Genomic DNA, 14460 nt, shown 5'->3' on the forward strand with positions numbered 1-14460 from the left:
GAAAAACAATCGTACGCTCTGAGCGAGCTGAAGGTTGCAAACTCTCTCGCTTTATCGCTTGAGCTCGCTTCGCTCTCACTCTGACATCTTTCGAGCGATTGCACTTAAAAATGCATCCAGTGGTTTATCGCTCGTTCTCGCGCCATATTATTGCTTTGCCTCTCGGGCGCTCTCTGCCGTCAGACCTTAGACTTATTGTTTTCTGCATTAAATTGAAAATAAAGTTAACTTTTTTGTTGTGAAAATTAAAACACTCCAAACGCACCGAATCCACAAAAGCAAGTGTGATTTACAAGTAGACTGATCATTCGCATATACAAGTTAAGTAAAACAATAATTAATTGTTTCACAAGAAGGTAATTCGGACTCGAGGTCCGGTTTTATTTGAATTGAACTTGGTTTACAATTTTTGGTGATATTTATGCCGCCAACTCCATCGCTGCCTCTGCCTGCGTCGGTGTCAACTCCGTCGCAGCCTCTGCCCGCGTCGGTGCTTTTGGTTGCCGTCAGCGCTCCAGCGGGAAGCGCTCCAGACGCTGATCTTGCAATTTTCATTTATTGCAGCTGCACGGCCGGATGCGCGTGCAATTCCTCTGGTGTTAACTCCTCCACCTTTAAAATCGAGTGTCCCCACTCGTTGCGGTCGTTGATCTGTTCGTCTTCGGTGTTTGGGTTGACACGGAATTTTGCGACCCTCCTAATCAAGATGCGGATCGTTATTAGAACGACTCCGGTGATTATGACGCAGCCCATCAATATATCGGCTGTGTGGGAGGTTGTTTTTAGCAGCTCCAAGGTTTTGGTATTGTTGACATTAAGTTCCTTGACCAATTCTAGATATAGTTTCTCTTCCAGATTTTTAATGGTTATTATACCCGTTACTCGTAGAGTAAAAGGGTATACTAGATTCGTTGAAAAGTATGTAACAGGCACAAGGATTCGATTTCGAGTCGATTTGGCCATGTCCGTCTGTCCGTCCGTATGAACGTCGAGATCTCTGGAACTACAAAAGCTAGAAAGTTGAGATTAAGCATACAGACTCCAGGGACATAGACGCAGTGCAAGTTTGTCGATTCATGTTGCCACGCCCACTCTAAGGCCCACAAACCGCCTAAAACTGCCACGTCCACACTTTTGAAACATGTTTAGATATTTTTTCATTTTTGTATTAGTCTTGTAAATTTCTAACGATTTGCCAAAAAAATCCCTTTGCCACGCCCTCTCTAACGCCCACAAACCGCCCAAAGCTGCCACGCCCACACTTTTGAAAAATGTTTTGATATTTTTTCATTTTTGTATTAGTCTTGTAAATCGATTCTATCGATTTGCCAAAAAACTTTTTGCCACGCCCACTCTAACGCCCACAAAACCGCCAAAAACTGTATGTGCTGAAGACTCTCCTTCGCACTTCGAATAGCTGAGTAACGGGTATCAGATAGTCGGGGAACTTGACTATAGCGTTCTCTCTTGTTTTAGTTTGGAGAATTGCCGGCATAGGTTGGTGGTGTACGGAGTACCTATTCGTGAAGACTTGGTCATCAATTTCTATTGTTGTATTGCTGAAATTAATGACGTTGTTCCATTGACTAAGATCTCGCCGCTGAATTTATTTAGTAGTATAACTCCGGGTGCAATTTCATCGATGGTAGGGATGTGTTGATTGTTGATTCTAGTGCAGGTGGCAAGGCGACTTTTTAGGAGGTTTGGAAGGCATGAAGAGTTACTAATCTCTATCATATTTTTATGTTTACAAATCGTTATTTCATTGTAGTTATTACATTTTGCAATTTTTGCGAATAATTTTTCCTTACACCTAATTACATTTTCGGTTTCTATTTTGTTGACAAATTGACAAAAATTTATTGGTTTAATTAAAATATTTTCACATAACTTGGTATCGGTTACAGGGATTTTTACAATATAGATTAACATTGGTCCGTTACTTGCTGTGTTTACTTCTGCTATGTGCATTGCTTCCTCAAAATTTGTGTAGGGTAATTGGTTATGTTCTAAAATTCTTTTGACTTCATTGATCTCTTGGTCTCCTAGTATTTGGGGATTGCTAATGTCTGCTTTTGCCCACTGTATGACCTGATTAAGATTAAGAATTTCCTCTTTTAGCATCTGAATTTGAAAGATTAAAGTGGTGCTAGTATCTCTTTGGGCGTCTCCGTCATATTTTAAGCTGTTTATTAGATTTCTATTGGCCAGGGTAATTTTATTTATTTTATCAATGATAAGCCTATTAAAGATAACCTGGTTATTGTTATTAGTTAAAGCTGAATTAATTTTTTTCTGAACTATTTCAAAATCTCTGCTATCCGGTGATCCAGCCAGCCATTTCCAAGCACTGCCTATTAAATCTATATATCTTTTCCTTATATTCCTAACTTTTAAGCCATTAATTACATTTTACATGATTTCTTCTGTTACGAATGGTAGAATTGGGTCGTAAGATTTTAATTTCATTAATGCCGTGTGGTTGATTTTATCAAGGGTCAATCAATGGTTTTGTCCGTAATTTTTTGCCTTTCTATCTGGATTAATTTAGGGTCAAGTGATACTTTTCTGCCAAAGAATAAATCAACCGGTCTCCTATTTGTAGTCGAATGTATTGAATAGTTATATTTGACAACAGATCTTTCTATGAGGTCGTTTAATGAATTGTGTAATTTTTCAGCTTTTTGGCATCTGATAATTTCTGAAAGAGTTGAATGAAAGCGTTCGATCTGACCGTTGGCTGAACTGTGGTAGGGTGGTGCTTTATAGACCTTTATATTGAACTGGTCTTGCAGCATTCGCATTACCTGATCCAAGGGACTTTTCATTGTCTATTATCACTATTTCTGGGATACCAAAATGTATTAAAGTTTCTTTCAGGGGTTGTTTAATGTGTTGAGTTGTGACTATTTTCGCCTGTGCGAATTTGGAAAACTTATCTATTGCTGTGAGGACTACCTGTTTACAAGTGAGGCAAAAGTCGATGTGGATAATTTGCCCTGGGTATTGTGGAATTGGTGTGTTTTGTAGCTCGGGCTTATTCGGGTGCCTTTCGTATTTCTGTTCCTTGCAAGTCTGACATTCTTTTGTTATTTTAATGATTTATTTAATGAACACAAATGAGGGCTAACATTTGTGGAAAGTATACTTTTTCTAACAATTGCTGTTTGTTCTCGTTGCTATTGCGGTGTGCTCTCTTATGTTCTAGTAAAATTGCATTTTCTTGGTCATTTTCATCTGTCAGGTCTGTAACTATTTTATTAGAGTATCTGGTCTTGAAATTATTAAAAAGTGGGTACACTTCTTAAAGTTTGCCTAAGGTTTCTTCGTCGGTATAGATTCCATTTATAACGGAGGGGTTTAGTCTTTCTTTTAGAATTTTTAGCAAATTTTCAGAATTGAATGTTGGTTCTTTAATAGTGTGTCTGTGGTATGTAGGGAAAACAATTTCGAATTTGTAGGATTTTTCTCCCAAGGATAGCAGTATTTGATTTTTGAACACATTTATTGGTTCTTCTGCCATAGGTATTAATTTTTCGGGAGAGCTGAAGCTACTGTGCACGGTTTCTGTCATTGCATTAAGTTCTCCATGCGTTTGCAAGGGAGGTCTACTCAATGCATCGGCAACCACGTTTGCCTTGCCAGGTTTGTGCAAAAGTTCGTGATTGTATTCTTCTAAAATTGCTTTCCATCTATTCATTTGGTCGATACGTCTTTTTGGGTTAGTTGGATATGTAAGAGATTCGTGGTCTGCGAATATTTTTATTTTGGTTGGGCCATACAAAAAATTTCGCACAAAAATTCACAAAAAATTTGAATTGACCAAATTATGGCCAGCATTTCTTTTTTATTTGGTGCATAACTTTCTAGAAATTAACATTATTGGTTTGTCTTCCTGGGCTAATACGGCTCCTATGGCATAATCCGAAGCATCGGTGGTCAATTGAAATTCCTTACTATAGTCTGGATACGCCAGCATGACTTCTTCGGAGGCAAGAGTTTGTTTTAATTTATTGAATGCTTCCCCAGCGTTTTAGTCGAGTTGGATTAGAGTTCTGCTGGAGGCGTTTTTTGAAATACGGCCTCGGCCCTCTTCCCCTCTTAAAAGGGCTGTTAGGGGCTTTGCAAGTTTCGTATAATCTTTAATGAAGCGACGGTAAAACTCTGACAGTCCTAAAAAGGAACAAAGATCTTTAAGAGTTTGCGGCTCGGGAAATTCGACGATGGCTCTAACTTTTTCGGGATTCTTTTTTATTCCAGTGTTGGCTACTAAAAATCCGAAGAATTCTACTGCTGTTTTGAAAAATTCACACTTATCTAGCTGAATTCGCATGTTTGCCTCTTCAAGAACATTAAATATTAACTCAATGTCTCTCAGGTGGTTTTCTTAATTTTTACTGAAAATTATAATGTCGTCAATGTATACGAAACACCTAATTCCTATATGCTCTCTAAGGATGTCATCTAGTGCTCTTGGATAAATGGCAGGAGCTTTTTTTAGTCCAAATGGTAGTCTGGTGTATTCGTATTTTCACTGATTTACTGAGAATGCCGTTTTTTCGATATCAGATTCTCTAAGTGGAACCCGCTTTTAAGGTCTATTACTGAAAAAAGTTTGTTCTGTCCTAGCTGTGCAAGTACGTTATTGATGTCTGGTATGGGGTATCTGTCCGCTACGGTAACTGCGTTTAATTTTCTGAAATCATTTACCATTCTGTGCTTTTTTTTTCCTGAAGCGTGCCTTTTTTTCGGTACAATCGACAAAGGGTTGGTTGTTTTTAATTGGTTTTTTTACTAGTCTAGGTTGGATATAGTTTTTATTGGATCCGGTGTCTATCAGAATTTTAATCATCTCTCCATTACCTTTACCTTTTGCTTTAGATTGGAAATATGGGAACGAAGAGGGTTCTACTCTAAAAAATGTAATCCAGTATATTCTGTTCATCTGTTTCTTGCTCGAAGTCTGGGGTTTCTGAATAGTATTCATTGAGTGTTGCTTCGTCAATTTCTGGTGGTTCGTCGTTGTACCCTGTACCTTGTTGTTGTTCGCTAGCGGTGTCTAGGTGAAAATTTCTCTGTCTTTTGTCTGGCAGCCCGTTTGGTCCTTGTGGTGGTGGTCTTTTTTCCAGCTGTCCGAATTTGGGTCTGTTCATGTAATTTACTTGTCTTGTCTGCATGCTCCTATCTATGTCCATAGGCTCGGGTTTAGGAAGTGGCTTTGGAGCCGATGGTCTTGGTGGCTGCGTTGGCAGGTTGCCAGAATATTGTTGGTAATGCCCCCCATATTGTTGTTGTGGTACGTAATGAGTTGCTCTATTGGTCTGTGGGACATAAGCCAAGTGCGGAATAAATGGTTGTCGACCTACGTTTGAAAATTGTTGTGCGGGTTTTCTCGGTAGGGGTGGTCCTTTACTAGGGCCTTCGAATCTTTATACCCGTTACTCGTAGAGTAAAAGGGTATACTAGATTCGTTGAAAAGTATGTAACAGGCAGAAGGAAGCGTTTCCGACCATATAAAGTATATATTTTCTTGATCAGGATCAGTAGCCGAGTCGATTTTGCCATGTCCGTCTGTCCGTCTGGCCGTCTGTCCGTCCGTATGAACGTCGAGATCTCAGGAACTACAAAAGCTAGAAGTTGAGATTAAGCATACAGACTCCAGGGACATAGACGCAGCGCAATTTTGTCGATTCATGTTGCCACGCCCACTCTAACGCCCACAAACCGCCCAAAACTGCCACGTCCACACTATGGAAAAATGTTTCAATATTTTTTCATTTTTGTATTAGTCTTGTAAATTTCTAACGATTTGCCAAAAAACTTTTTGCCACGCCCTCTCTAACGCCCACAAACCGCCAAAAACTGTCAGTGCTGAAGACTCTCCTTCGCTATTCCACTAGCTGAGTAACGGGTATCAGATAGTCGGGGAACTCGACTATAGCGTTCTCTCTTGTTTTATCCTGTAATTTTTTGTTCAAAATTGAATATTTTGAAAGTATTTCTCATATAGATTTGATGTATAAAAACTTTTATTTTTTTCTGAAAGTATTTTTTCTTATATTTTTTGTATGATTTGCAAATATTTCTTTGTAATTTTCATAAAAGAAAAATTTATTTTATTTCTCGCATAGATGTTTGCATAAAAGATTTTTATATTTCGCAGTATTTTTTGCTATTTGATTTTTTTGTATTTATTATTTTTGTATGATTCTCAAATATATTTTTTGTAATTCTTGTTAAAATTTGATGTCCTGTATTTTCAAATTATTTCTCTTATAAATTTTTTTTTTATTTTTTCACAATATTTCTCGTTACGTTTTTCAAATATTTTTTTTTCTCAGTGATTCTATGTTTTGTATTTTCAAATTATTTCTCTAATAAAAAAAAGTTTACATTTTCACGATATTTCTCGTTATGTTTTTCAAATATATATTTTTTTCTCTCAGTGATTTTGTGTTTTATATTTTTAAATTATTTCTCATATAAAAATTGTTATATTTTCACAATATTTCTCGTTCTGTTTATCAAATATTTTGTCCTCAGTGATTTTGCGTTTTATATTTTTGCTGTATTTCGCGTGTATTTATTTTTGTATGTTTCTATCTTTTGATTTCTTCACTCAATTAACTTGCTACTGGGGTACCTTCTTAACACTCTCGTCCAGTCGTCTGCGGCGATAGCCTCCAGGCCGATGTAAGTGAGTTGTTCTTTGCAGGATCCTTTCCGCGTTAATCTTGGCAGCCAATTGGGTGCTCTTACAGATTTATTGTCTTTTATTTCCAAGTTTGCGAACCTGGGCAGCCTATGGGGTGCTCTTACAGGTTTTTTGTTACTACGAAGGATTTCTTTCGCGGCAGGACCCTTTTAACGTTGGGCGCCAGTTAAGTAAAACATTAATTAATTGTTTCACAAGAAGGTAATTCGGACTCGAGGTCCGGTTTTATTTGAATAAAATTTAGAACTGATCTTGGTTTACAATTTTTGGTGTTACTTATGCCGCCAACTCCGTCGCTGCCTCTGCCTGCGTCGGTGTCAACTCCGTCGCTGCCTCTGCCCGCATCGGTGCTTTTGGTTGCCGTCAGCGCTCCAGACGCTGATCTTGAAATTTTCTGTTATTGCAAGCTTTGCCTATTTGTTGTTTTAGATTCCTCTGGTGTTAACTTACATACACTTTCACAAATGCAAAAGGCTTTTATTTTCTTCGCTCGTTAAAAAACGGCCAGCGAATAAGCAGAGCAAAAGGGAAACACGAATTTGGTTTTTGGTTGAGCACAGACCGTTCGTTCAAGAGACACTGGTGAACGGCTCTTGTCTGACTTTTTGCGCACCACTTGCGCCAATCGATTCATGAAGGCCACTTGAAGAGTAATTCCTGCAATTTGAGACTCCATCGTTCTCCCCTCCCGGACAAAAAATATGTTGACACAGAAGTCATGCACTAGCACCTGTATCTACAAACTCTCAATACAAGCTCTTTCAAAAGGCTCTTATCTTATTGGGGATGCAAAGAGCAAAAATTCCATATGTGAGTTCATGTTGTCCCTTAAGATCCCTAAAAAATCATCCTCAGAGATTTTGAGCTTCAACCTAAAATGTGAATTTATCATGTTAGAGACATAGTGAGTAGGGGCTATCTGGTGGAGGCCGTTGGACCGAACGAGCGCGGTCCAGTAGAACGACAAGAGGCTGCCAAAGGCGCGGGACTTGGAGCAGCAAGTTGGCCTCCGGGGCGCTCGGAGCATACGCGCATGACGGAATGTACGCACAAAACCGCAATACAGACCTTTTCTAAGCTGTAACGACGGATGTTATCATACGCATCATAACGCATGTTATCATACCCAGCAAAGCCTGCTCGGTCAGTAAAATCAACAACTAAGCAAGACTCAGTTTGTAGTTTAACCGCCGACGTTGACAAACAGAAGCTGTTGGGCAATTAAGAATCCTCCACACCCGCAATTTGTATGTCAACTTACTTCTACCAAAGGACCTCAGGAATCCTGAGGATCGACATACCGTAAATGGCACAGCCGGACAAGAACTAAAGGATTAACACATCGATTCGCGTTCATCGTTCCACTTTTTTTTTATACTCTCTACGGTAGGAAAATTAAAATCTTTTAAAGATACCACCTATCGTCCGTTGACGGCATGTACGATTCATAATCCGATTCAAAAACCTCCGTGTGCTTTTCAGTCCTTTACACGCTAACCGGCACTGCCAGTCCAGTCCAGGATGTAAACCCAGATCGCACTATCTTCTTTCCACCCAAGCCGGTTACGCTGACGTAGTATTCTTCTCCCGCCACCACACAGAACACGTGTTTTGTCTTAGCCTCCTGTTCTGTTGGCTCTGTTGGCTAGACGAAGAAAGTGTCCAGTTTAATTATCTAACCCATAACCATTCGTTGAATTTAAAAAAGTCTACCGCCTTTAAAGAAGCTGCCACAGTTGTGAAGCTTTTATATTATAATACTTACTCTTGTTGTAAACATGAATCGCTATCTAAAGTAATGTAAAAAACAAGAGAGAACGCTATAGTCGAGTTCCCCGACTATCTGATACCCGTTACTCAGCTAGTGGAAATGCGAAGGAGAGTCTTCAGCACATACAGTATTTGGCGGTTTTGTGGGCGTTAGAGTGGGCGTGGCAAAAAGTTTTTTGGCAAATCGATAGAAATTTACAAGACTAATACAAAAATGAAAAAATATCAAAACATTTTTCAAAAGTGTGGACGTGGCAGTTTTGGGCGGTTTATGGGCGTTAGAGTGGGCGTGGCAACATGAATCGACAAACTTGCGCTGCGTCTATGTCCCTGGAGTCTGTATGCTTAATCTCAACTTTCTAGCTTTTGTAGTTCCTGAGATCTCGACGTTCATACGGACGGACAGACGGACAGACGGCCAGACGGACAGACGGACGGAGAGACGGACATGGCCAAATCAACTCGCCTACTGATCCTGATCAAGAATATATATACTTTATATGGTCGGAAACGCTTCCTTCTGCCTGTTACATACTTTTCAACGAATCTAGTATACCCTTTTACTCTACGAGTAACGGGTATAACAAGAGCTATGAAATATAGGAGGACTACATAAGTCAAGAAAGAATGGGATAGAGTCGAAGAAAAGTAAGAAATCAGTGAAACATAAACATGTGTAGCCAAAGTATTCCGAATACGAGAGATTAAATAAGCCGATTATTTCTGGGCAACCCGTTAATTATATGTTTCATCTTAAACACCGACCTATGGAAGCCCTTTCATCAGTGGATTTTATCAGGTGAGCCAAGAATAACCAATTTATTACCTGTCCGGCAGTTCAATGCATAACTAAACACATTTTGTTGTTTGAACTTAAATCTAAAACCTAGTCATTCCGTAAACTATAATTAGAGAACTCACTTTGTCCAATAGCACAAAAGGGGCCTAATGCATAATTTTATGGACGACATTATAAGGTGTGCACTGAGAGAAATTCCTTATCAATGTTTTTGTCCCTTTGCATAGCTACCACTGACTTAGCTTAACTTAATTTGTACAGTTATGACTAAGGCTCTATATGCTGCAACGTCTTAAGAACACCACCACACTCTCTGACCAGAAAAAGCCAGCTCAACGTTGTTTATTACAGTCCCATAGATCGTATAACCTAGCGCGCTTCTTTCAGGAATGATCCCTTACTAGGGGCATTAATGCAGATTGGTGCAGCATATAGTAGCGTTGCCTTTGCTACCGACACCAGTAGTTTCCTGTCCGTTTTTCTGGGACCTTCAACGTTGGGCATGAGTCTCGTCAAGGAAATAGCTGTAATTGCTGCCCTCCTGCTAGCATATATGGCATTGTCCTTGAACGATAGTCTATGGTCTATCATAACACCCAAGTACTTAAAGGACTCCTTTGAGGTCACCTGTGTCCCGTTGACGGAGACCAGCATACTCTCCACCGTTTGTCTGCTGCTTAATAGAACAGCCTCGGACTTGTGCGCCGCGATTGTTACTCCGGCTTTCTCGAGCCAGTCGATGGCAGCGCTAATCATGGCATTACATTTGCCTGGAGATCTGCGATTGTTTTGCTTTTATTGCCACGTCGCCCGCAAAAGCAATGCACTTTGACTTCTAAGGGACTGTTGATGCCCATGATCCCATTGTACATGATGTTCCACTGGATCGGTCCAGGCACAGATCCGTGGGGAACACCTGCCAAAATTCGGTGCATCTTTGAGACAGCAACACGGTCCCTAAAGTAACTGCCAAAGACGAACCCCAGGTACACCTGGATACCCATTCTGTTCATGGCGCCGAGGATTACGGGCCATCTGGCAGTATTGACGTGAGTTTATTGCCTATAGTGCTAAGATTGCATAGTATTCCATCTTGCCTCGTAGTCATCGATCACTAGCAAGGGCGTTATTGGCAATGTATCCACGAGGCTCTTTCCCTTCTGGGAGCCGTATTGCTGACTTCCTATGCCGTCGACGCTCTCGGTGATTGTCTCTACTCGAACATACAGGGTCGCTCAGCGTTACAACTTCATGGACCATCCAGCTAAAGTTACCCTCTTGCCCTCTGCTGATAAAGGTAATGCCAATAAATAATGTACTTGTTGGCGGAACTCATATTGTCGGTCATTTTTTATTGTTTGTTGTTTATTGTTGGCATGTGAAGTAGAAAAAATTTGAAGTCTAGTGTAAGTTAGTTTAGGGCGAAGGCGGAAGCAAAATAAAGCTCTCTCTCGCTCTTTGCGAATTCGGCCCGTCTTCGCCAACCTCTGTTAAGCTAGGCCTAAGAACACATATGTTAAATAGAAGATGAAGTCGAAAATTGAATTCAACCCGAGCACACGCATTTTTTCGTTGTCGTCGTTCCGAAATTAAACCTAATTATTCTTGCCTCCAAAGTTCGATTATTTTTAATAAACTTATTAAAAACTTCATGGCGCCCCGGGTGGACAGGAATTAGTTTAAACAAATTAAAGTGACAGTGACACATATAATATAATATATATATATAATATATAAAAGTGCAACATAAAAAATTGTTCTTGTTTTTTTTTGAGTGCAATAAATAAATATATTGTTGCCCGCGACACGCTATTGTGTTTAATAATAAATATCCTAAACATATTCCGTGTCGGTCGCGAAATACCCTACTTCCGGAATTGCCGCCACCACCGAGGGATCTTTTAAGGAAAGTGGCCGCTACAATTAGCATTCGGAAATCACAGGTATTTGTGCAAAAAATTGAAAGCTAGAGTTATAGACAAATTTAATGTTTATTGTCTTGTACTGGAATATTGCACCTCGCTTTCAGTTCTTGGCACATATGTACGTATCAATATAGTAGATCTAGATTGCATGCAAATTATTCAATTTATTGGTTGATAAAATAAATACACATACATATATTGAACCGCTTTTGGACGCAACATGTATTTATTATTTTGTACGGTATTATTGCAATCACTGTCGCCCCCCTTCCCACTCTCGTTCGTTGAAACTCGCATTAATAGTTGGGAAGTTAATCCAAGCTTGCGCACTAATACACAGACAGCCTTATATATTAGCAGCTGCAGCGGTGAACTTTTCGTTTTCGCTTCGCTTTTGCACCGCTAACTGCGTTGTTGTTGTTTGGCCCTTTTTCGTTGGCGCGCTTAGATTATCGGACCCTCAAGTGACGGTCCCTGTATTCTGCGGGAATACCCTATTCGGCGTCATTTCGCACCCACTATTAATTGATACTGCGTGACTTGAATTTCAATTTAAATAATTTGTTTTCGTTGTTCTCATCAGAAAAATATTTAATATACTTTTCGAACAATAAATTGATAATTTATGAAATTAAAAATATCCAATTTTTTTGGCTTAATAAATTTCTAATTATTGATTCGAAGGTTATTAAATTATATTGTCGGTCTGATTTGAGACAATTTGTTTCGTCCATTTATTTATTTAATTCGGAAATAAAATTTAATTAATTAAATGTAATTAATTTAAATATTTAATTTAAAATGAGCCTAGAAACCAAAAATAAATCTGTTCTGGAAGAGCTGAAAAGCAAGCTCCAAGCTTCAATTAGTAAGGCAAATCAATTACAAGAACAGATAGAAGACATAGATTGTAGCGATGAATTTAGCGACGAGTTGGAAGAGCTTTGTATAGTGACCAAGGCAAAAATAATGTCCCTGTTGTCTGCCTTGAAGGTAGCAAGCGTCAGCGAAGCTCCGGGATCAGCTGCTGTAGCTCCAACTCGTGCGCGACTTCCGAATTTGGCATTCCCAAAATCAAGAATTCAAAATGAAATTTTTGAAACTTTGGTTCATAAAGACGCCAGCATTCCAGTTATCGAAAAATTTAACCATTTAATTTCATGTCTCTGTGGTGAAGCTTTAGGAACAATTAAAGCTTACCAAGTCACCGAGAGCAATTACGAAAAGGCACTAGCCAGCTAAAAAAAGGTTTACGATAACGAATGCCTCATCTTTATAAATAATAAATGTAAGACGGGGTATTGGGACTTCTCAACAAAAGCACTACTCGAGTAGATTTAAGAAGAGATACAGAAAAAGTATTAAGACAGGAGAAGCAGCAGCAGAGCGACAGAAGAGAGCAGTAGAAACAGCAGAGCGACAGAAGAGAGAAGCGACAGCAGAGAGCAGCAGCAGAGCGACAGAAGAGAGCAGTAGAAACAGCAGAGCGACAGAAGAGAGAAGCGACAGCAGAGAGCAGCAGCAGAGCGAGAGAAGGGGAGTCGGAGAGTAGAAGTCAGCAGATACGGACGTCAGAGAACGAGTTAAGAAAGCAGAAAAAACAAAAGCAGAAAACTTAAACTAAACTTGTAACATTCATCGTTAATAATAATACTGATATTTAAATACCTATAATAATAAAAACCAAAGTTGAGTAAATCTCATCTTACATTTGGGGGCTCGTCCTAACCTGAAAATTGCAAGTGACGCCGTCCCGAAAAGTCTCAACGCCGTTCCGAGAAGTCTCAACGCTGCCCCGAGAAGTCTCAAAAGACGAAGAAGAAGAGTTTGACAGACGCCGGTTAGCAACGGGGAATGCGTGTGAGTGAGAAGGAAATTAAGCAAGAGCCGTCGCGGATTCCAATTTCAAAAGGAAAACAGCCATATTACACAAGGTCAGTGGCTGCAGCAGGCAAAAAGATTAAAACGAGTACGCCGTTGGAAAGCGATTGCGAAATAAGTGGAAATAAAAATACGAAAGAAATGAAAATCGTGCAGAATCTTGTCGCAACAAGCGGAGAGCAAGGTGGGAATGCAAGAAACAACATGCAGAATCATGTCGGGACAAGTGGAGAGCAACGTGGCGCAGCTGGTTTAATCGAAAGCAGCTCGATCGACGAAAATACAAGAACGCTGAAAGATTTAGTGCAGCTTCTTGCTATTAAGATTGGAGCGGAGGAGCGAAACAACGGTTGCTCGATTACGGCAGAAAGCTTTGCGAAAATCATTCCAGAGTTTGACGGAGAGTCCATGCCGGTTAAAAATAGGTTTGAAAATTTTGAGATGAATGCGGCAGCCTACGATCTGAACATTAAGCAGATGTATGTTCAGGCTCGCGCCAAAATGACGAACACAGCGAAGTTGTTTTTGGACTCTACGTATGTACACCAATACTCAGAGATGCGTATGCTGATGGAGACAGAGTTCAGTCGACAATATGTGTGCAGCGCGGATGTACACGAGCAGCTCCGCGACCGCAAGAAACGCAAGCAGGAATCTTTTCACGAATACCTACTACAGATGAAAAAGATCGCTTCACTTGGCAACATTGATGCACGTTCAGTTATCCGCTATGTTGTTGACGGCTTGAACATGAGAAGTGATTTCAGATACTCTCTCTACAGTTGCAAGTCTTACAAAGAACTACAGGAGCAGTATGAGGTGTTCGACCGTGTGGTCGAGAAGCCATTTAATCCTAACGAGGGAAAGTGGACGTCGAGCCAGAAAAAGCAGCACGAGGGACAGCACGACAGGAAGAGTCACTGCTTTAACTGCGGATCATTAGATCATCATCGTAAGGACTGCAAGTCTGCTGTAAAATGCTTCAGTTGCAACATGTGACCCTCTGTCAAGAGATTGCCCTGGGTCAGCTGCTGGCGTCCAAGTCGTACGCAGCTCAAGTCGCATGAAAAATGTCACTGTCAACAATGTGGCAGTGGAGTGTCTGGTAGATACGGGAGCCGTATCTATACTGCGCAAGTATATCTTTAACAAGATACCAAATGTTACCCTGGAGAGGTGTGCGTCGAAGCTTCATGGGCTGGGAAGGAAGATTACGTGCACAGTTGGCTACTTTTTGGCGGAGGTTGCGGTGGACAAGGAGATGACTAGACACAAGTTCGTCGTACTGGAGAATGAAGACATCGAGTATGATGCGCTGCTCGGTTTTGATTTTGTATCGAAGTTTGACTTTTCGCTGTCGGCCGACGGAT

The 14460-nt window shown here is 40.2% G+C and overlaps 1 protein-coding gene across 1 annotated transcript; it reads right to left on the minus strand.

Moving 5' to 3' along the window:
• Window positions 1-555: 555 nt before the first annotated feature.
• On the minus strand, window positions 556-10040 carry LOC122625550. The gene is made up of 2 exons (XM_043805642.1): window positions 9686-10040; window positions 556-833 (listed from the first exon to the last, which is right to left on the minus strand). Exons 1-2 carry the CDS (start codon window positions 10038-10040, stop codon window positions 556-558), a joined length of 633 nt encoding a protein of 210 aa, XP_043661577.1.
• Between the last annotated feature and the right edge of the window lie 4420 nt (window positions 10041-14460).

Source organism: Drosophila teissieri, unplaced genomic scaffold (genome assembly GCF_016746235.2).
Source record: "Drosophila teissieri strain GT53w unplaced genomic scaffold, Prin_Dtei_1.1 Segkk124_quiver_pilon_scaf, whole genome shotgun sequence".
Lineage (NCBI taxonomy): Eukaryota > Metazoa > Arthropoda > Insecta > Diptera > Drosophilidae > Drosophila > Drosophila teissieri.